This window comes from Pleurodeles waltl, chromosome 2_1 (genome assembly GCF_031143425.1).
Source record: "Pleurodeles waltl isolate 20211129_DDA chromosome 2_1, aPleWal1.hap1.20221129, whole genome shotgun sequence".
NCBI classification, from domain to species: Eukaryota; Metazoa; Chordata; class Amphibia; order Caudata; family Salamandridae; genus Pleurodeles; species Pleurodeles waltl.
In genome coordinates, this window is record NC_090438.1 from 539,265,056 (window position 1) to 539,289,151 (window position 24,096).

The 24,096-nt window shown below is 42.5% G+C and overlaps 1 protein-coding gene across 1 annotated transcript in view; it reads left to right on the forward strand.

The window, feature by feature from the left end:
* SUSD5 (sushi domain containing 5) overlaps window positions 1–24,096 on the forward strand; it is a 416,012-nt gene that overhangs the window by 265,383 nt on the left and 126,533 nt on the right. Inside the window, exon 4 of the mRNA XM_069214265.1 lies at window positions 16,814–17,002. Coding sequence (XP_069070366.1) covers window positions 16,814–17,002 — 189 coding nt within the window. The remainder of the gene's footprint in view (window positions 1–16,813; window positions 17,003–24,096) is intronic.

Sequence of the window (24,096 nt, forward strand, 5' to 3'; positions counted from 1 at the left end):
CAAAAAAACAATTAGTCAGGTTCAAATAAGCATCAATAATGTACCAAATAATGCGAAATATGAGAGGTATCAAGTAAATGGGCAAACTAAATGGTCAATCAGCATCAATCTGCCCAGTTTAAAATCAAGGGAAGACTAAATATATAAAAGCAAGGAGAATGACATAGAGGTCGCTCAATTCACAAGGCAAGAAACTTCTAAGTATAAATCACTAGACAGACTAACATTGAGTCTGCACAGTTCAAAAAGCAATAAAGTTCTAAGCATAAATCCAATTGATAGACTAGAGCGCCATCTGCCTCCATGGAAGTGAGCAAATATTTTGGCACAGCTCCCAAAAGGCGCTCATTCAAAAGGTTTCAGACAGTGAAAGGCACAATCTCAAAATGGTGAGATCTGACATCATAGGGTTATAGTAATGTTTTATTGATACAAACCAATAGTGAAACAAGAAAATATGTTGCATCCAATAAGAAACATTCAGAAACATCAACTTTCTTTTTTAATTAATTTTTATTGTTATAGCAAACAAGTGCATAACACATGAGTTCATTGTAAGGAACATAGGGGGTCATTCTGACCCTGGCGGTCATGGACCGCCAGGGCCAACGACCGCGGAAGCACCGCCAACAGGCTGGCGGTGCTTCCATGGGCATTCTGACCGCGGCGGTACAGCCGCGGTCAGAAACGGGAAAACAGCGGTGTCCCGCCGGTTTCCCGCTGACCCAGGGAATCCTCCACGGCGGCGCTGCAAGCAGCGCCGCCATGGGGATTCCGACCCCCTTCCCGCCAGCCTGGTTCTGGCGGTTTTCACCGCCAGAACCTGGCTGGCGGGAACGGGTGTCATGGGGCCCCTGGGTCGTGGGCCCCACAATGATTTTCAGTGTCTGCTTGGCAGACACTGAAAATCGCGACGGGTGCAACTGCACCCGTCGCACACCAGCAACTCTGCCGGCTCCATTCGGAGCCGGCATCCTCGTTGCTGGTGCTTTCCCGCTGGGCGGGCGGGCGGCCTTTTGGCGGTCGCCCACCAGCCCAGCGGGAAAGCCAGAATGACCGCCGCGGTCTTTTGACCGCGGTGCGGTCTTCTGGCAGCGGAACTTTGGTGGGCGGCCTCTGCCGCCCGCCAAAGTTGGAATGACCCCCATAATATTCACCTGTCCATAAATCCACTGTGTAGAAGTATTACAACTCATGGCCTAGTTCCATCATTCATATCAGAGTATTGATCCATCATAGCCATACGTCGCAGACTGCAGTGATCTATTACCCAATTTCCATTCCGCTAGAAACACCTACTTTCATGTTTGCTTGGGAAGCCGCAAAGAGGAACGGAGGGTTCCGTGAAAGGAGCGACCAATACTGCTGCCATGCTTTATAGTGCTTTTCCTCTCCCGTGGTGTGGGTGTTTGCTTGTGAAGCTGGAAAGAGCAATGGAGGGACTTCCAGTCCCATAGATCTACAGGACTGTCTTCCCCCGTGAAAGGGGGCGGGGGCAACACTGCTGCCCGGCTTTATAGCGCTTTTCCTCTCCTGTGGTGCATAATGAGCGTGGGACACGCCCAGGCGTGTGCACGGGCCATGACTGGGCCAAGACCGTGCCTGTCTTCAACCATCATCACCCAGAGGAGGTCAGGCTGGCCACCCTCTTTTGTGTCCATTAAACAGGTACGCCATGACATTGTGATTTTGTGCCCTTTGAGTATTAGTTAGATAATGTGCTTCAGTGAGAGAATGGGGAAACGGAAGCTGCCGTCTAGTTTGGCTAAATCTCATACTCCCACTTCTATGTCTCTGGATGGATTTCTACAATGTGTGGTGGGGGTCATTAGTAAAGAGATAGAACTAGCTGAACGCCGTTTATCTCTTTCTTCCAACACTCTTACAGTTCTACCTGAGGAGCCGCCTCTTGCCTCTGCCATGGTTGTAACGGGGGGTAGACTTCACCCCTGGAATTTAATGCTGTAAGTAACTCCCAACATGTGGTGGATATTCCAACTCCACGGGGACTTGATACATTTATATTCTCCCTGGAACCGGACATTCTGATGGTCCGTAACAATCAGAGTGAGCTAGCTCTCAGGAAAAGGAAAAGGCTGGAGGCAGGCAGAAGGTTCAAACATCCACCTGTTAGTACTTCACCATCATCTAAAGCTCTTGATGAGCTCAATAAAGTGGCTGACACACAGGGATCATTATTGAACAAACTTCACATTAAATTTATTCCAAATTGGAGGCACTTGTTGAACGACGGTCTATACTTGAATCAAAGTTATCCAGTTGTAAAGTACCTGTGCCTCTTTCTGATATGATGGATGGCAAAGTCCAAGATTGTGTACCTAGGGCCTTACCTCAGTGTAAAGTGTCCTTGGAGTCTTTGGCCATATATAGGGGTGGTGTGGGGGGGAGGAGACGGATTTCAATATGAGGGAGCATCTCACACTGATTGTGTTAACGTAATGCATGCCCCGCTGACCTAAATGAGCATGCTAATAACCCTGGTTGTAATAAGGGAATAGGGTTCAGGAACGAGGATTACTTTCAGACCAGCTTCCGTGGCTCATCAGCCCAATGGTTCACTAGTGAAGGGACTAGTGCCCAGCCTAGGGGGAAAAAGCAGCAGGTCTCCGGGAGGACAACTGTTACCTGCTATATCGAAGTATTAGCACCTATTGAGTGACAGTCTCCCTCCCCTTCTAAAGATAAATTGGAATTACCACCAGATTAGTGCCCTTACATAACTATATTGATTGATGTCCCTAATTTGAACTCTTCTAAAAAGAAACAACTTTTGAGTTGAAAAATAAAGTTTGCTATTGGTTAGTACAATGAACAGAGTTTAGGCTGCACAAGTTTAAGGACATCCTGGTTATGAGAAGGGTTGGGTGGGTTTGGCCTCTAGCTAAATCTAATACTGTGTCGTAATTAACTGTAGGTACCAGAGCTTGCTGAGATGCTGATTTACTGGGGTAACAGTCTACATTGGGATAGATTTGGTACAGGTGTTAGGATTGTTCTGTTGTTGTTTTTTAAAATTCCTATTTAAGGGAGCCATGACCACAAGTGAGGGCAAGAGGAAGGCATGAGTTGGGTTCAATGGCAGTGGTGAGTCTTTATAATGTTCCCATTGCAAATATTTTTCAGTGTCTCACTGACTTCGAGAGCCAGGATGACGCCGTAGGGGTTATACTAGTAGCCATGAGTTAGCCGTCTGTAGCAGTTCGCAGTAGACCAACCCTGAGGAGCCAGATGTGCTTTGCTGGGAGAGTAGGGAGAAATAATCTTGTTACAGATTAGGTGGGTGTAAACAAATGCATCTTCCTTTGAGTACGTTAAGAGCTGTTTTTCTTCTTAGCTCCTTTGTTCATCAAGCTAGGCTTAACCTTGATCTCAAGAGCACGAATGAGCCTCAGGCCCATTATTATGCTAATGAGCAGGAATTAGCAAACAAAGATCACAAGGCTGCTACTCTGTTGTTGTCATGGAATATAGCAGGTTTAAAGGATAAAACTGCAGACCCATAGTAGGCAATGTTTATTGATAAGCATGATCTAATTATTATGCAAGAAACATGGGCCCTGGATAAACAACATAGACTGGGATACTCGAACGATAGCATTGGGACAGTACCTTCTAAAAAACGGTGACATCTGGTGGGTTGATAATATGGGCTTAAAATACTCTTGACCTAGACATTAAGACAATAGATGTAATAGCCTGGGCATCTTGGGATTAGCCGTGAGAGGAAAAAAGGGTTTGTGGGTGCATATTTATAATGTCTATAATCGCACTACACAGCATAATAGGGAATCACTAACCTTAGCAGCGCTAGCTTGCCACTTGTGTAATAAGAGGGAAAATCTCCCCCTAATACTAGCCAGTGATTTTAACATCATCTTTAAACTATTAGCGGTTTTAGCATCAATATATGATGCGGAGGATGAGGCTAGAGGTATCTCTGCTGTATGGTCTGAGCCCCTACTGTTTTGGCCCACAGTTGCTATTCAGGTTTTGTCCCTTACACTGAAGCACAGTATATGAGCATGCAATGGGAGGTTTCCCTCAGATATGAAGTGCTCCCCTACCTTTATGTGTGGGTCTGAGACAAGGAAGATTGATGAGCTTTTCCCGGATTTGGATCTCAGGCATTGTGCTGTGGATTTTGTAATTAAAAGATGGATTGACAGTGAGCATAATTGGTTGCAACTTACATTGAAGGGCCTTTTTTCAGGGAACATAGCAGCTGGGGGACTTAGATCAGAAGCTACCCTATCCTTAAGCAATAATAGGAGGATGAATAAATGGACAAAGTTGTGCCTAGACTGGGAGTCTTTGATTGGTATTTATAACACTTTTAATAGGTTTTTGAGCCCACCCAGTGATGGTTCCCATGAGAGTCTATCAGTAAGCAACCAGCACTCAGTCCTATTTACCTCTAAAAAAACAATTATGTACAAAGGACTGTGCTGGAAAGGTCCCTTTATTGTTCTTGCCCAAATGGCATAACATGGAATGTCAACAGGCCAAGAGGAAGCTTACTAGGGCCATGAACAGTGGGGCCCAACAGATGATTAGGGCTGCTTGAATAAAATATAAACAGTTAATTTCTAAATATAAGCAGAGATGGGTAGATAAAAACTGGATGGCGCTGGTAGGGCCACCCATTGTAAGGATTCCAAGACCTTCTGGCACATATTTGTTCATGGGTGCCCAAATTCTAATAGCCCATTGGAGCTTGTAGTGCAACCCTGTCAATGGGTAGAACATTTCCTGACAATCTATGCTCCTTCCCCCATAGAGTTAAGAGAGGATGGAATAATAACTCCTGAGCAAGACACAGGAATGGGTGTAGGGTCTAAGCCACTATATTTTTCGTTAGAGGAAACATTCCAAGCCATCCAAGCTATGCCCCCAGGTTAAGCACCAGGGCTGAATGGAATCCCTTGGAATCTGTATAGATCAGACCCACTTGTCTGGCGCCCTTACATAAACCAGCTCACAAATGATATAACTGAAGGTGGGGTTCTTCCAGAAACCTGAATAAATGCAGAAATAATAACTGTCTACTGAAAGGGAGATAGGAACTTTCCAAATAATTACCATACAATTAGTTTAATCGAGCATCTCCAGAAGATCTTTCGTCATCGGGTATTGTGTCAGTTACAGGACTGGATGAATGAGGTTTCGATTCTTTCACCCTTGCAGGTGGGGTTTAGATCGAGAGTGAGTACCATCAACCACATTTTTCGATTCAATCTCATAGTTTTGAAATATCTGAGGGAGGCTGGTGACCATCTATACCTGGCCTTTGTGGACTGAAGGGCAGCCTTCAACTTAGCTCCAAGGCGGCACCTGTGGTCCACCTTGGCCAAGACGGGTATTGATGATAACTTGGTGGGTGTCCTTATAAGACTTCACAGTAACACCACTACCCAAGTGAGACGGGGAATGAATGAAAACCTAACAGAACGGATTCCGGTGCATCATGGTGTGCGACAAGGATGCGTCTTGGCACTATCTCTTTTTTCGCTATATATAAATGATGTTGTTGATGTATGTCTATGATCCCTGAAGCTGGCAGGCATTTCTATCCCTGCATTGTTTTTTTGCTGACGATTACTGATTTCCCTTATGTCAACTGGCTTCCAGAACCTTTTAAACAAATTCACTGAGTTCTGTGAAGCTTGTAGCTTAGATGTTAGTACCACAAAAAAACAAAATTATGGGCCATATGTACGAACACTTTTTCCCATAGACACAGAATGGGTAAAAACCTTTGCTACATCTGGCCCTATATTTTTTATATACCTTGTAGAGTGAGATTTACCATGATAGAGGAATTATTGCAGCAGATTGATCCATTTGATTATTTAGGAATTAGGATTGATAAATGCAGATCTTGGAATTCTCATATAGAGAAAAGTGAAATGGAGCTGGTTCATACTGTTTCTGCCATTATTAAGATGGTAAAGGGGACTACCCTGAAATTCATCTCTCCAGCAGTGGAGATATATAGAGCTAAGGCCCAGGCCACAACCCTTTATGGGACAGAAGTGTGGAGATTCTCAGAAGTTAGGGGCTTAATCACGGAGAAAATAATTTCATAAGGTCGCTTTTTTCCCTGCCACAGAGCACTCAAATTGTTCCGTTATGCTTTGACTTAGGGCTCAAGAGGGTGGGGGACGTGGCGGCGCTAAGACCCCTTTTATACTGGGTTAAGCTATTGTCTACAAATGACCTCCTCCATTATAGGTTGGCAGTAGAAGAAGTGCTGAGCCTGAGTAAGGCCCATTTATTCCCTTGGTTCAAGCGTGTTCATAGCATCTTAACAACTTGGGTTTAGGAGAGTATTGGTTGAGCCCTAAATCGATGAGTTTGGATGCCAATGGGCGAGTTACTACAGCCTTCTGGCAGATGAATGTCCTTGAATATCATTGTAAGGCCAAACCAGGGAGCTTGGTGGAGGACTTTCTAGACATTAAGGTACTCCTGGGAAATGAGACCTATATAGATGCCATCCAACCATTGGTAGCCCATACACTCTTTGTCAAATTTAGGCTGGAAAATCTCTTAGTCAATACATTTGTTTGCAAATGGAAGAACCTGTTATCTACCTCAGCTTTGTGTCAGTACTGTGGGTATGCCAGTGAGGAGGTAGAACATGTTATGTTTTTTTGCCCCAGGTATAAAAAGCCGTCTGACACCTGGATCAAACACATGTGTAAAATTATTGGGGTGAGACACTTCCAGGAGGCATATAAGATATTGAGCACGGACCTGGGGCAGGTTACCATCTGGGCAGTCAGCCGTTATCTCTACGCTGTTTCGCTGATTAGGAAAAAGGATGAATTGATGTTGACGTTCTAAAATGAATTAGTACTGCACTGTCTAAACAGTTTTATCCTATTTTTTAAACAACAATTAAAGATGGACTGATTTTTTCTTGTATCTTTTGATGAAGTTTTATTCTCTGGTTTTTATCTTGGCAATATTCTGTACTGTTTAGTGTTAAGAAGTGTTATTGTTCTTTAACGAGATGCTGTGTTTTCCACGTGTTTTATGGGCGATGCCCGAAATAAACATATTGACTGACATACATTCATGCAGAATTATAATAAGGTGTACATAAGAAATGAAGAACTAACGTGACCTGTTTGCAACAAGTGAAAACAATACACAGTGCAAATGGTGAGAGTAGACTAGAGAAAGGAGCAGTGAATATGTTGCAAATACAGGCACATTCAACATGTCTTCCTTTTAGGGAGACATACATTAATACACTGCAGCTCAGCAAAATAAACACCACCTAAAATTAATTCTATTTCACTTACTTTCTAAAAAGGAAAAACTGAGAAAAGAAACATGCATGTAGGAAACACATTCATGTAGTTTTAAAAGCACATTTTCTCTGTTACTGCAAAAAATGTCAATGAAGATTGCCTTTGGCCTAGTCATATCAAACTACGGCTGGATATGCTAACTAAGCACATTTAAAACAAGCATTATATTTTATTTATTGAAAATGCACTAACAATTCGAGTAACATCAATGGCATTAATTATCAGAAAAGGTAGATAGACTCCTTGTGGCGACGGCTAAAATGTTTATACGCAAAAAGTGGAAATCTGTTCACTTTCTGAGAATCCTCTATAAACTGGACAACCATTTACAGTTGAACAACGAGATTTGGAGTCCTGCCAGTCATTAGTCAGCCTAATTAAGATTCTCGACAATCTAGTACCATGCTAGGGCACTTGTGTAAACCAAAGACTAATGAATGCTATACATATCATGTATGGCATTGTTTGATCTCAGACTGTTAAATAACTTACTGTTTTTAATATCATTCAACACTTCCATGCTTAACAAACCTTATCACTGAGTCCAAATGTTAGTAGTGCTCTTTGTGGCGCTACTTTACTGTTATTACAGTCTGTTATTGCAGGTATACTAATTTCTGGTGACCTATGATCGCTAAACGGTTCTCTTTGTTACTGCTTATTTTTCAATATATCTTCTTCTTTACTTGCATTTTTCCCCTTTACACATTACTTCCATTCTCCAATTATGATAGTATTTCATAAGTCTAATTTTACAAAAAATATGAATAAAATTTGCCACTATTACCTCTGTTGTAGTGTAATACCTACTTTGATTTTGTACATAGTTTATGGTTAAACCCAAATAAACAGATATTTACATAGGGACAGATTGGGGTGACCTGAGAGCTGTTATTTCTGTTTACCATGTGAATCAGGATGTGTAATACACAGTATGTGTCTCATAAAAGGAAGGAAACCAGGACAACATATCATTAGTGGATCAACAATTACATAATATTGTTTTAGCATAATCAAAATATTAATACCTGTCAAAGATTAATCACTCCATTAGCAGACCAAAGATTATCTAGCAGACATGAGTTTTGGTGTGTCAGTGATGAATTAGGTTGTGTTGAACCACATATTCTAATATCTAGGCCAGCAATTCAAATATGACTCTAGGGTGTACCTAGCACACAGTCTTTAAAAGATGGAGGCTGTATGTTGTGTTTTTACACATAGCAAAGGGAATCCTACAATAGTGGGGGAAACAAATGACCATATATAGATATTTCAATAACAGTTGTTTACCATTAACAATGAATAATCAAATGAAAAACAGTCTAACATCTACTTGTCTATGTGTCCTACACTTTTGGTGATTTTAGCAAATTCATCAGTGCAGCTTTTTAAAAAAAATCAGGTCCTTCTCACGCTTACAACATTCTTTAAAAATACCAGCATTATTTTATTGTGCTCTCTTCTCTTCTAATAGGAGCAACAGTGGAAATTGTATAAAACGTATTCTTATGGTTAAGAACATTCCAGTATAGTTCTCATTAGTGCTATTCAACTATGCAATATTTCTAAATCATTCATACTACCGGCTCACACTCATATTATCATATTTCACAAGCTGCAAAGTACTTTAAGAAGTTTTTGTGCATTTAATAAAATTGTGCAATATTAACAATGTGCATAATGGATCTACCCTAGCTTTTACATGTATACACTTAAACAATGTTATTGCTTTTGAAACACATTTTCTGTGGCCTGTTAAAGTGCCTAATCCTGGTTTATGCTAACTAGGCCTCAATGTACTATATTTATTCAAAATAGTTTACTGTTGTTTTGCAACTCATTTGTTCTGCCATTTTCAGATGATATTATCCTTGAGTGGGCTAATTGAGCTAATTCACTATTCATGTAGTGGAATAGTGCTTTGATCCTAAGGTAATATGACATTCTAATTTTCTGTGATCTGTTTTGTCAACATTGCTTTCTTTTGCTCACACCGTCAATCAATCAATCAATCAAGGATTTATAAAGTGCACTAATCAGCCGTTAGGGTCTCAAGGCGCTGGGGGGGGGAGCTACTTGTCGTAAAGCCATGTCTTGAGGTGTTTCCTGAATGTCAAGAGGTCTTGGGTCTGGCGAAGGTGGAGTGGTAGGGAGTTCCAGGTCTTGGCGGCTAGGTGAGAGAAGGATCTTCCTCCGTCGGTGGTGCAGCGGATGCGGGGGATGGAGGTGAGGGCGAGGCTGGCAGAGCAAAGATTGCGGGTGGGGGTGTGGAAGGTGAATCTGTTGTTGAGGTAGGCTGGGCCTGTGTCGTGGAGGGCCTTGTGTGCGTGGATGAGGAGTTTGAAGGCGATCCTCTTTGATACTGGTAGCCAGTGAAGGTCACTGAGGTGGGGGGAAATGTGGTTGTGGCGTGGGATGTCCAGAATGAGGCGGGCGGATGCGTTCTGAATTCTTTGCAGCTTTTTTAGGAGTTTGGTTGTTATTCCTGCATTTAGGGCATTTCCCTAGTCCAATCGGCTGCTGACCAGGGCGTGGGTGACAGTTTTCCTGGTTTCGACGGGAATCCACTTGAAGATTTTGTGGAGCATGCGGAGAGTGTTACGCTATCCCACAGCGTTTGTATTTTGCTTTGCTTTTGCCGCCCTAAGTGCGCCGGGTATGCCCAGACGTGGGTCCCGGGCTCACTGTGCCACTGGATTCAAGCTAGCCTGGCTGAGGAGGGGTGAAACCCCGAAACCGGTCCCAGGATGCTTGTTTCCGGTCCAGGGAGAACCTGGCCTGGCAGTTCGGGCTGGACTGTTCCCATGAGGAACAGGGTCAAGACTGATCTGCATATGGCTGTGTTCAAACTGGGGTGGCATGGTGAGCAAAATAATGGATGGATTAAACCCAGATCTGTGACTGGGGGTGAATGTTTGATTGGTTCCGCATTCCGTCCATCCAGTTACGCTATCCCACAGCGTTTGTATTTTGCTTTGCTTTTGCCGCCCTAAGTGCGCCGGGTATGCCCAGACGTGGGTCCCGGGCTCACTGTGCCACTGGATTCAAGCTAGCCTGGCTGAGGAGGGGTGAAACCCCGAAACCGGTCCCAGGATGCTTGTTTCCGATCCAGGGAGAACCTGGCCTGGCAGTTCGGGCTGGACTGTTCCCATGTGGAACAGGGTCAAGACTGATCTGCATATGGCTGGGTTCAAACTGGGGTGGCATGGTGAGCAAAATAATGGATGGATTAAACCCAGATCTGTGACTGGGGGTGAATGTTTGATTGGTTCCGCATTCCGTCCATCCAATTACGCTATCCCACAGCGTTTGTATTTTGCTTTGCTTTTGCCGCCCTAAGTGCGCCGGGTATGCCCAGACGTGGGTCCCGGGCTCACTGTGCCACTGGATTCAAGCTAGCCCGGCTGAGGACGGGTGAAACCCCGAAACCGGTCCCAGGATGCTTGTTTCCAGTCCAGGGAGAACCTGGCCTGGCAGTTCGGGCTGGACTGTTCCCATGTGGAACAGGGTCAAGACTGATCTGCATATGGCTGGGTTCAAACTGGGGTGGCATGGTGAGCAAAATAATGGATGGATTAAACCCAGATCTGTGACTGGGGGTGAATGTTTGATTGGTTCCGCATTCCGTCCATCCAGTTACGCTATCCCACAGCGTTTGTATTTTGCTTTGCAGGAAGAGGCGATGGCATTGACCTGCTGAGTCATGCTGAGTGTGGAGTCCAAGATGAAGCCTAGGTTGCGTGCATGGGTGGTGGGTGAGGGCGCGGTTCCTAGGGAGGTGGACCACCAGGAGTCATTCCAAGTTGAGGGGTTGGTGCCAAAGATGAGGATTTCTGTCTTGTCAGTGTTTAACTTGAGGTGGCTTGATTCCATCCAGCTGGCGATGGCGTGAAGTCCGTTGTGGAGGTTGTTCTTTGCAGTTGTAGGGTCTTTTGTGAGGGAGAGGATGAGCTGAGTGTCGTCTGCATAGGAAATTATGTTGATGTGGTGGGTTCGTGCGATGTTGGCGAGGGGGGCCATGTAAACGTTGAAGAGCGTGGGTCTGAGCGAAGATCCTTGTGGAACGCCACAGATGATTCTGGAGGCCTCTGACAGGAATGGTGGGAGGCGGACTCTCTGGGTTCTGCCTGAGAGAAATGACGAAATCCAGTCGAGTGCCTTGTCGCGGATTCCAGCGTTGTGGAGGCGTTGCGGAGAGTGTGATGACATACCGTGTTGAAAGCTGCAGAGAGGTCCAGGAGGAAGAGTGTTGCTGTTTCTCCTTCGTCGAGCATGGTCCTAATGTCGTCTGTGGCAGCAATGAGTGCAGTCTCGGTGCTGTGGTTCCTGCGGAATCCAGATTGGGAGGTATCGAGTACCTTGCTGTCTTCCAGGAACCTGGATAGTTGGCTGTTTACGATTTTTTTGATGACCTCGGCTGGGAAGGGGAGGAGGGAGATCGGTTGGTAGTTCTTGGGGTTGTCTGGGTCTGCCTTTGGTTTCTTCAGCAGGGCGTTGATTTCTGCATGCTTCCATCTTTCTGGGAAGGTGGCTAACTCGAAGGAGCTGTTGATGGTTTTGCAGAGGTGGGGGCGATGATGATGTTTGCCTTATTGAAGATATGGTGTGGGCACGGGTCCGATGGTGATCCAGAGTGGATGGAGGCCATGGTGGTGGTGGTGTCCTCTATGTTGATGGGGGTCCAGGTGTGGAGGAGGTGGGTGTTGCTTGGAGCGTTGGGTTCTTGGGTGTTTGTAGTCAGCTGGCGGGTCTGGGGTTTGAAGCTATTGTGGATTTCTTCTATCTTTCGACGGAGGTAGGTTGCCAGTGAGTTGCAGAACTCCTGTGATGGCGGGGGTTCGTTGGAGCAGGTCCTGGGGGTGGAGAGCTCATTTATGATGGCGAAGAGCTGTTTACTGTTGTCAGCATTGGCATCGATGCGGTTTTTGAAGTGGGTCCTTTTGGTGGTGCGGATCAGTTGGTGATGTTTGCGTAGGGCATCCTTGAAAGCGATGTGGTTGGAGTTGGTAAGGTCAAGGTGCTAGGTTTTTTTCATTCTACGACATAGCTGTTTGGATTCCTGTAGTTCTGGGGTGAACCAGTTGGCCCTGATTCTGTGGGAGGTGTTTGGTTTTTTTTTTGAGCCATGATGATTTTGCAGGTATAGTTACGCTTTATGAGAAGATGTCCTATATAAACCCTCAAAATTGGAAGAGACTTTCATATGCTACTAGGGATGCTATCTGATTTCTTACTAATTTTGCTGCTTAATGAAGAATGTTTCTTGATTTTGTATTGCCTTATTACTGAAAGCCTTCATGAAAATGACTTTTTGCATTTGGTTGTTAAGATTTCTGTATTGCACCCTTTGAATGATCGCTTTAATTTTTCTAATTCTGCCCTAGAACTCATTTATTGAGATGGTACGCACTTAATTGACCGTATCTTGATATGCTGTGTTGTGCCTTAACTTGGGGACACATTGCTTTGTGAAACTGAGGTTTAACATCATCACCTATTCATCCACCCATGGGCGCGTTGCTTACGTGTCTTTTTGAAGTGTATAGTTTTAGGGGTTCCCCACTCCCACAGTACAATGTATTTCTTTATACAGTGGATCAATGTATAATCTATAGATTTGCATTACTGTTCACGAGATTTTCAAAATTACAGAAATACTGGTGACAAGACTTTTATAAACTCGATTCTCAGCTTTCAACAGTATGAGGCTTTTGTAGACTACATTATCAGGCCATCAACAGGAAGATCCAGAAAGATAACTGCTCACATTCACAATCAAAGTCAGTGCAGGAAGAAACATACTACCACAATCCAGAAGGTAATGTTGCTCCGCATATTTACTAATGGTCTTCACTGCAACATGGGGTATTTTAAAATGTTTCATTTTTCCTCGTGCATTAGAATTGCACCTTCTAATTATTGTAATGCTCCTCAAAAAAACTAGAATGGAGGGCATAGTTTTTCATGCCCCTTTCTCCCTATGCCACAATGTTGTCTCTCTGTACCACAAAATTGTTGCTTACGACCAAGTTAAGTTAACGTACCTTATATCCCCCCCCTTACATGATTCTGTTTTTCTTTTTTATACCCTTATTTAAGCTGTCATAATAAATAGCTGACACTCATGACTACGGCTGTTGCTCTCTTTCCAGCTTTCACTGTAACTTTATTCATTTCATTAACGAGTATTTCACAATTATTGGCTATTTCAGCCTTAGGGAATATGGCAAGATGCTTGAGGTAAACAAAGGCAATCTTGCAAATGAGAGAAACCTTAGTTAGACACTTTTGTAAAGTTATCTCCCATAGTGCATGAATGAAAGTCTGCACATTCTACAGTTTTCAGTCTTACACAGTTTTTTACCTAAAACAATAAAATATGTTTTGTAAAACAAGAACATAAATGGAAAACTGGAAGCTTCCCATGTAGGAAACTGGAAGTAAGCATTTACTCGATCATGCTATACTGGAGTTTCTGTCCCATACCCTATCCTAGAGTAAGCTTTGCTTTCTCAAATTTGTTATCGCTGGAGAACAACGTGCTGAAACAAGTACTTGCATTACTCATTGCATTGGTGGCGCTGTTCTAACACTAGTAAACAGCAGTACTCACAAAGAATACTGTGTCCTAACCAATAATCACCATACAACCCAAGAAAAGCCATCACATGAAGATATTTGATTCTACAATCTATAAACTCTTTTCATGTTTAGAAAATTGTGTCAAATTAAGCATCAATTGTTCCTGCATAAATTAATACTACATTATTTCAACATCCTGAGATTCTTTTGGACCATGTTGCCAGATATAATGGTGTTATAACAATTGTGAACCTAAGATAAGTATGGTAAACCCATCAGGGTCCAGCATTGATATTCATATGTAACAGCACACGCGCATCTGAATCCGCATCTGGGACCATGGCTACAAGAGTAGCTCATAGGTATATTTTGTTGCCTACTTCTTTTTCTTAAACCTGTGATGAGAAAGACAAAAGAGGTAACTCTTCTTACAGATTTATTGGTAGTAGATTGAAGGACAGAGTGCTGGATGTTGGCGGTTGCAAGGAAAGATAAGAAACCAAGAAAGACCGCTGTCTTTTCCACATTGAACTGCACGTAGCTCAAAGGAGCATGAGCTACGTTTTTTCAGTGACTTTCTTATATAAACTGTGGTACAGTCACCCCTGATGCCAATGGTGAGAGCACGGGTACCTACTCCACCAGAGGCAGTGTTGCTTGGTGGCAGTGGTATGAGGTCAATTATCAATGTTACACCAGTTTAGAAGTGGGGGACTACTGTCCATATTAGAGAAGTTAGTTTTTATATGAAGTTATCCAGATAGAAAGCCATACCCACCATGCAAGATTCACCCAAAGAGCAATGGATGATTCTACTATGGAGAACACACAGGTAGGCAACTTTGGCAAGGTGTAAGCATGCATAGTGCAATAGGGCGTTATGCAGTATTTCAATGTAATGTCACATCCATAATGAGGAATGAATGATGGAATAACATTGAATGCAGCAAGAGTCTGTGGGAAAACCCAGTCACAGCAAGTTGGAGCAAGAGCAACAGCTATTTCCAAATCAAGATAAGGCAATAAAGGACTGCGGGCCCCAGTCACGAACAAGATTATCAACTGTGTTGGAGCTCTAATGACAATGGGAACTGAACAACATGGGTGGTCTCTAGATGTGAGTGAGGATGCCAGGGAGGTCTGTGAAATGCTGGGATGTTGGGAGCTTAGTATGGAGATGTGGTGGGGACGAGCTGGGATTGCTTGTGACAGAGATGTCACAGAAACAACGCCTAATCCATCACCTTAAGTGGTAGCTCTACCGTTTGCCTGTTAAATAGTCCTTCAGTCTTTTGACACCATTTTTATTGCACAAGATTTAGAGAACTGTGTGCAAAGAAGTCTTTCCCATATCATATTGTGGTGTGTTAAATCGGGCATAAGTCTCAAACATTCATAGGTCCATTTTTAGAGGTCTGTGATAAACAAGAAAACAGTAAGAAAACAGTGAAAACATAAATTCTACTAGCTTTGCTGAGTCCACCACATTGTATGCAAATAAACAGTGAGACATATGCTGAATTATCTAATTGCCCTAAAAAAATGTTATCTCCATTAAAGTCCTGCGAAAAAGTATTACAAATACCAGAAAATATTTAAAAAAACAATTTTCTTATACATGATACATTTGTAAAGGTAAACAAGCTGCATATTAAGGGGCGGAAGTCGGATTAGCATGCTTTGGCGTTGTCATAAAGTCTGGCTCATGGCCTCGAGAGCATAAAAGTACTAACATCAATGGCAATGTGGGTTTTGATGTCATCACTTTGTGTGCTGTGTTATGCACGGGCACCACCACATCACACATCACACCTGTTAACAAGAAACATATGTGCAGTTTTAACATGTTGATGGAACTTCTCCCTGTGGATGTGTTTACATTATCAAAAATGTCGTCAGATTAATTTATTCTGCTTTCATGCGAAGTGCCACTCAATCAGATGCAAAAGTGACATATTTAGACATTTCTGCCATTGTGACATACCATCAGGAATTTCTCTAGTAAGCATTGCCAATATGACTACTGAAAACGTATGCTGCCACAGCTGACATCACCTATTTTATGTGCCCTGGGTGAGATGTCCAGATTATTGTACAAATCAGCACTACCAGTATCCCTATTTCTAGTGATGGAGGTACCAGTATTTGCACCATGGCATGACCAGTAGTGAATTTCTTACTACAATTTTTGACAGCTATGTCACCCCTTTTGGGTTAAAGTGGTGGTGGATTCAGTGGAGTTTACAAGGCGAAATTTCCACTGCTTATACAAGTTTGAATTCCAAGCAGTAATGTTCGAATCGTAGCTCTTTTCGTGGATTTTCATTGACTACCCTTCTCTAAATCCGTCCCACAATCCCAAAGGAAATTTTAAATATAATGATACTGTGTATTGAGAGAATCAACCTCGATTCACAAGTAACTTAGTGTAGAACTGCTATAACTTTTTTTTGTGCTGGTACATACAGTCAGGGCAACGTGTTCTTTCCAGCACGAGGGCTAAACAGCTACACAGTTCCATCTGGTCTTAGATGAACACACAAAGTCAGTCACGGAGTCTGAAATTAATAGATACAATCACAAGGTTAAATCCGCGCACTATTTTCATTTGTAATCATGCGCTTTCACACTGGTCTTTTCATGAGAAGCAATTACCACTGTGGTAAGCCAGACTGAGGTTTTGAAATATATTATTGTTGTCTGGGTATGGTTCTGGTCAGACGTAGCCTCGATATTTTGCGTGGGATAATTTTGGTGGGAACAGAGACTCCTTGTTGCAATCTTAATGGCCCGCCGCTTGATAGAGCAGTGAAAATGAATCAAGTCTGCCGCACTACCGTTCTTCATTAATTCAACCCTGTTGTGTTTTATTTTTTATTTTTCTACAGGCAAACTCTGTGGTGACCCTCCATCTTTTCCTCATACGATATTGCATGGACACTCCGAATTTGAGATGGGGGACGAGCTGCTGTACGTGTGCGCCCAGGGCTACATCATGGGCAACAGACAAGCAGCCTTCACCCTGCTGTGTGACAGCTGCGGGGAATGGTATGGTCAGGTCCAACCCTGTGTCAAAGGTAGGCATATTGTCTCTTTAAAATAATACCACCACTGCGGACACATCAGTTACAGTGTACAGATTCCCACATTCAGACGGACAGTGGGGATAGCCTCTAGTCAAGAGCAGATTGAGGTAGAGCGTGTTGCTCATTTACTTGTTGGTAATTGCAAGGGAAGATGCAAATAAACCAAGAAAGATCCTACGTGTTTCCACAGGGAGCTGTACGTGGATTACAAGAGCATGAGCAATCTATTTTCAGCCACTTTCATATTTAAACTGGGGTACGATCATTGCCGATAACACTAGTTAAAGCAAGGCTACTTACAGCGCCAGGGAGCTATTGCTGTATGGTGGTATCGATGTGTGGTCAGATAACAACTGTACACAAGGTAACAAGTGGGAAACCCCTGCACATAAAAGATAAGCTAATTTTGGTATAAAATCACTCGGAGTGAAAGCCATGTCCATCATGCAGGTTTGACTCAGAGATATTGAGATGGTTTTTCATGTAGAGAAGGCAGGATAATTTAGAAATGTATTGAACACAGAATTTGCTACTATTTTTAAGAAGAATACATCAGCTACATATCTATTTCCAACCAAAGTGTAACCCCTAAAAACTTCTTCTAAGTTCAGGAGAAGAGTAATAAAAAGTCAGGAAGCCTCCTGCTGAATCTGTTTTGCTTCTATTTGGTAAACCATCTAAACAATTTATGAAACATATTACTCAAAAATCATTACATTTATTTCATATACGAACCCTCATGACAAGCTACTTACATAACTTAATGTACGTTTTATTATTTGAATGTATTTATTCATATAATAATTCTTTCAAACAATGTATTCACATATATATTGTATCCTTTACCCTCACATCATTCATGCACTCATACACAACCTCATGCACTGTGTGCTCATACTTCGTTCCCAGTCGTTTCCTGATCATTACACCAATGTAGCAGAGGTGTATTGATTCAGTTCTTCCCCAAATTCATTTTAATTGAGAAGACCATCCCTGTCAAAATCTCTGTTGCAATTATAGTGGACTTTCTTTCATTGATGCAAAAGTATGTGGAAAACATTTGAGCATAAGTTGCTTGACCATGATCTACTCAAATGTTCTTTTTAGATTGTTGGGCTGTTTACATCACAGCAAAAACTGAACACCCAACAACTACTCTGTTGGTGAGGGTACCTCTTATACTGCCAAGATGTAAAATGCACTTTTACCCTCTCTGCTAATTTACACTCTTTCACTGTCAATTCCATGGCTTACCCTAAACCACATCCATACTCTTCACCTGACCTGTAACTTTCTGTAACTCTGACAAAGCCTGAAGCCCTAATCCTACTTTAATACCTAACACTAACTTTAACACCTTTACCATCAAAGTTGCACTTACCCTAAATATAACAGTTTTTCAAACTCTCACCCTAACCCCGAACTTCACTACAACCCTTAGCATTACCCTTTCTGACGTGACTGTGAGTCACTGTTCTGCCCATGCAATACTAAATACGCCCCCTGGAATATTTGGGGAAATTTGCTCTTTTTCTGGATTAAAAATAGTAATTTTAACCTTCCAGTATCCACCATGCCTACTACTGCCAAGAGGGTGCAGTTCAGGGCAAGAAACATAAGCCAGGGAGCACACCTACACCAAAATGGTCTCAGTTTAGGCTTGGCCACGAGTGGTCCACAACTCCTTTATTTGACTCCTCGGCCCTCATCCAGCCTTGGAGTGCTTAGTGCATGTGCATGTGAAGATCGAGCATAGAGGCCAAGTGGCACTCTACACCTGCAATGAAAACATGAACAATTGTACCAAAGGTAGCTAAAACAAAAGACCATTAAGACAGCAACAGGCATTCTTCTGCTCACGCTGGATCTCTGTCTGTCCAGTTCATGGACGTCATTTATGGTTTGCCAGGGGTCAGGAAAATGAGTGCCTGGAACACAGACAGCTCATCCCCATGAACGACAGCTGGGGACCCACTTTTCTGGTTTTCTGTCAATTTTTTACTTCCCAAATAGTGAATAATAATTTTCACTATTTGTGTAGTAAAGACTGGCTGCTAAAGCAAGTAAAAATGTTTTTAAATGTATGCTGTATGCATGCTTGCGTGTGAGTGTGTTCATGTGAAAGAGAGTGTGTGAATATGTGTGTATATGTAAGCATGTGTGTGTGAGTCAAAGTAAAGGTCAAATGGTGTGGCGTTTGATGTCCCTTCTGCTACCCCTGGCATTTTGGTGAATCGATGCCCATGGTGCGGTCCTCTATTTTCACAAAACTATCGTTCGAAATACCACCTTTCTACGCCCTTCGTCTATCTCTCCTGTTCTCTGCAGCCACCTGTTTCTCTGCACTAGCTGTTTATTAAGGAATGCCTCTCTCTCTGTATCCATCTCTCTCTTTACATCTTGCGTTTTGCTCCAAAATTCTCTCCAAAGCTCTCTTGGTCTCTAGACTATGTTTATGCTTGCCATTGCTCTCTCACTAGCAGTACCTCTTCCTTCCTCACGTGCTTGGGCACCTCCTCTCTCTCTCTGCCTTCTTCTCTCTACACATAACCTCCTTTCTCCGGTTGCTGCATTACTGTATTACATGTCTTGTGCAGTGGTGGCCAGCAGCAAATAAATGTGGTGGGGTGAATATTTGACCCAGTGACAGGCACTGCTAAAATCCAGCAGTGCCTTTAAGTTCAACGCCAAAGCTCTTAATGGTGGTATGTTTTAAACAGTGTTTGCTATAATGGGCCACAGTTGAGAGCTCTGGAGTTGAGACTGAAGGCACTGCGAGTGTCTAGAAGTGCCTGTCAGTGAGTTTAATCACATTTAATAAAATAAAAAAAAATTGACTTACCCAGTGTTCCTCTTGTCGGAGGTCATGGCTCCAGTACAGGTTACCCGAGCCTTGGCCAGCTCTCCTCCGCCAATCCAGATGCTGCTCTCATGGTGCTCAGGCAGCATGAGAATAGCACCAGGATTGGCTAAAGCAGGCTGGTTCGACCCTCCTGCTGGCACTGAGTGCCCTGTGCATGATCTCCATCCAGCTGTCTAAGACAGCTCGCGTTGGAGTGTTTAAAGTGCGCATGTCAGGCTAGCCGTTGCAAGACAGCCGGCCAAAGTGACGCGCACTTTAAACTGAAGTGCATACCTCTCCTCCCTGTTCCTAACCCCCTCTTAAGACTCAGCTGCCAGCATGATAATTAGAATGTTAATAAACCTGTTTTATTACCATTTTACTTTTCATGTTTGCTGGGGTAGCTGCAGAGTGGCAACGCTCCTCCGATGCAATGCAGGAACCGCCACCGGTCTTGTTGCTTGGCCCACTATCTCTATTCTGCCTGTCTCTATGCTCTCTGTCTCTCTCTCTCTCTTTTTCTCTCCATCACTCTCTTCCTCTCTACTATCTCTGCTCAATTCCCTATGTCACACAGGTTCCTCTACTGCCACATTCTTGTGCTGGGTAACTAGGGCCATCCAGCCCCTGGGTGTGATTAGGGAAGTTGGGATCTGTTTGAAGCATACCTTGTCTCTGTATTATTGCTGCCATTGTTGTAACCTTTGCCCTACACACAATGGTACAAACACATCCTCTGCCAGGTCTGCTTGGAAAGAACTCTCATATCTTCGGGACACCACACCAATATGTAATAATTATGATGGATTACACTAAGTCCATGATTCTCACGTTTATTAATGCCAATCATTCACGCGTTCCACGTTTCCTTAGGTTATTAAGAAGAAAGAAAGCTTTTTCAATCCGTATAAGACCTCGTATCCCATAAGTAAAAGACAGTGCTATGCAGTGAATAATTATATCACCAATCCTAAAGGAAGCCGATGGCTCTCTAAGCTTCTGGGTCCTCTTTAGTTATGCTTCTTACATGTATTTTAGCTTTTTAAATAAGTATCTATTTTATGTCTGGTCTGGCTGTAATAGCCTGAGAAATTTGTTTGGTGGCCCCTTGTCTGACTAAGGAGTCCTGTGCAGCTAAGCGGAGATCGCCCCGAGTGCAGACCTAAAGATAATACTCGTAAATGCCCTTTGTGAATTCCCAAAGTTATAAACTTAGACGTTTAGTCCAAATTTAGTGCAAATGTCAAAATTAACCTTTGTGAATCGGGCCCATAGTGTTCTGGGACTTTCAGTTTTGCTTTTGATATAATTTCTATTGGTAAATTTTTTTTATCATGCTAAATGACATCAGCTAAGCAGCCAGGGCTGGCTTGGGTGGCCACTGATGGCATGGGACATCTGTCAGCTAAGGTGCCCCATTCCTCATTGGCCATCAGCCTACTATACGGACATTGTGCCTCCCAGGTTAGGAGTATCAGTTGTTTTTACAGACCAAATTAATACAGTTATCAGCAGAGTTGTTTTATGTACATTACCTATTCTGACCCGGTAGGAATGCCAGATTTTCACAAATCCCTTTATTCAGACCCACGATATGTAATACTTGGCAAAATAGGCAAAGACGTGAGCACGCCCACCATTAATGACTGGGTTTAGGTGAACTTTCTACGCAGTGTTCTTGTCAAAAAATGGTGCTTCCTTTAAACTAAGCTAAAGCATCCGAGAACTTGCAAAAATCCGTATTCCAAGTGCGGTATTTTTGGTGAATTAAAAAAACAGACAATCTGTTTGTGGTGGTTTGGTTGAAATCTTGGTTTGTGGAATTATGTTTAGGGTGTGTTCTAGGGTTGTCAGTTGGGGGACAGTTGACTCTGACACGTGGAGGCAGAGGACTTAGTTAATAAAGCCCCACCATTATTACCTGCTGTGTGTGATGTTATCATGTCACACTAGAAACGAGTCATACTAAACCTCAGCTTTGGAAGACGATCTAGGCATGAAGGTAGTAAGAAACCTGGAAGTTTTTTACGGCTGTAACTATTTATTAGCCAGGCTGGGGGTGGCTGTTTGCACTGGAAGATTAGCACTGGACACTGCAGGATCCAGATCGCGAGGATTGTCGGGACATGGTCAATCATTTGAAGTATTAGGTATAAAGATGCAGTAGAATGCATGCTGTGTGTTTCAGCAGGAGTGATTGATGTATTTGATGAAGTAACCCTCAATGTGTGTAAACAACGGCATTAGAAGCATGAAGTGCTGCATTCTGTGTTCCATTTCCAACATAATCAAGAAAGTAAGCCTCACTATATGTAAAGAGCAGCATCTGAAGCATGAAATGCATACATTTTGCACTTCATTGTGGATGTAAGCTGAGGTGAAGGGCAGTCATTGTCAAGGAACACCATCAGCGATAATAATAAAGGCGTCACATGCATTAAATGGTTACATATGCAACGCGGTGATGTTTGAGCTGTCCTTATTCAAGAGTAACCATTTTGCGGTCAGGCACTGTCAGCGATGATTTTGAATGCATGTTCACGTATGAAGGTGCAATATTATGTGGGATCTGTACAAGCACAACATTTAAGTGTTCTTGACTGACAATAGGGATACATTGTTTTGCTGTTTTCTGGCTGTTATTTGCCCGGCAAGAAGTGCAGTGACATGCACACCATTCAGAATAGATATGGTTATGGTTGCACACACATTTGAGACTGTTTTACTAATTAAATCAGTTAAAGCATATTTCTATTTTTTTTTTTTAAAGTTGTTTCCTGTTTTTTGCTCTTAGAGAAATAATTCACTGAATCTTCATTTTTTTTTTTTTTCCTGTAGTTCTCCGAGGCAGTTTTGCTTTGGTAGAAAGAATTTTTAAAAAATATTTTAATTTTCAGGCTTGTCAAATACTGTGGTTAGAACTTTTTTTTAGGAATTGAGTGATGGACTAGAGATTATAAAGAGAGTCCCTATGTATTTACCACATTGACTGTCTAGTGTATTTAGTGTATAACAATGTAGAGTGTCACAAATCCACCATTCTTTCTGTCACATCCTGGGGAGACTTCTGTTAAATGGGCAAAATTGAAAAACGATCTATCATTGTACCTGTACAGTGAACATAGCCATGGAACGAAAACTGTAACCTCTAATAGATTGGGTAAAGAAAAGAAGGGAGTTTTGGAAGTCTTGCCAGACATTGGACCTAATAAGGCAATACGGCCGAATGAGTTGAAAATGTGATCTGTAGATAGATGTGCCCTATTAGGCAGAGTGAGCACTGTTATTATTTAAGAACATTTCCATTTGGCAAATTTGTACAAGGTGAAAGTGAATCTGTTGAGGATTATATAGCAGCTTAAGAAAACTTGCTGAAACGTGCACATTTGGAACAAGAAGCATGTACAAGATCAATCTGTATTACATTATGAAGATGAAAGATTCAGTGAGGTATTATAGCTCAAAGATGAGCCTTCTTTGAGTGAGGTTTTGGCAATTGCAAAACGCATGGAGCACATGATTGCATGTGTTGCTGAGATTCCGAAGGAAGGTGAATTCAACACATTGGTACACATGGTAAGCTAAATCATGGATTTATTTTCAGCAAAAGTGATATCATTTGTAAAGGTGTGTGCTTCAGGAGTGGGCAGAAGGGACACAGAGTGATGTTTTATAATTGTTGCTTTTAGGGTGGTATGTGATAAGCCTGATTGAAAGGGGCACTATATGCAATGCTGCTGCTCTACATTTCGAAGAAAAAGGAAAACTCATGCCAAGGAAGTGTGTCATGAAGTAGTTTTATAACTATGCAATAAGTGTGAAGAAGTCCATTAAAGCTTGTAAAAATGGATGGCCTAAGCACCATGATGTTGTTTGATTTATGTTCAAGGTGAACAAAAATGTTTAGAAGAAATGTGTAATGCAATATATTGTGTTAAGAAATGACTGCTGCTTGTGGATGTACAGGGGCCTAGAAATAGATATGCTGGGTTATTTTGTGGGAACCATTTCTTTTGGTGATGGAAATGCTCAAGATAAAATCTATAATCTCTACAAGGTGATGATATTTTGTGATGGACGCTGTGAAAGGAGCTAGGGATTTATCTTGATACTAATTCCAACCCCCAAATTTGGGTGCAGGAAATTATTTATGAGCGTGTGGATATTATTAGTCAATTCCCAGGAGTTTTCTGTGAAGGTTTGGATTGTCCCATATCCTGCATACAAAAGATTGAAGAGTGAT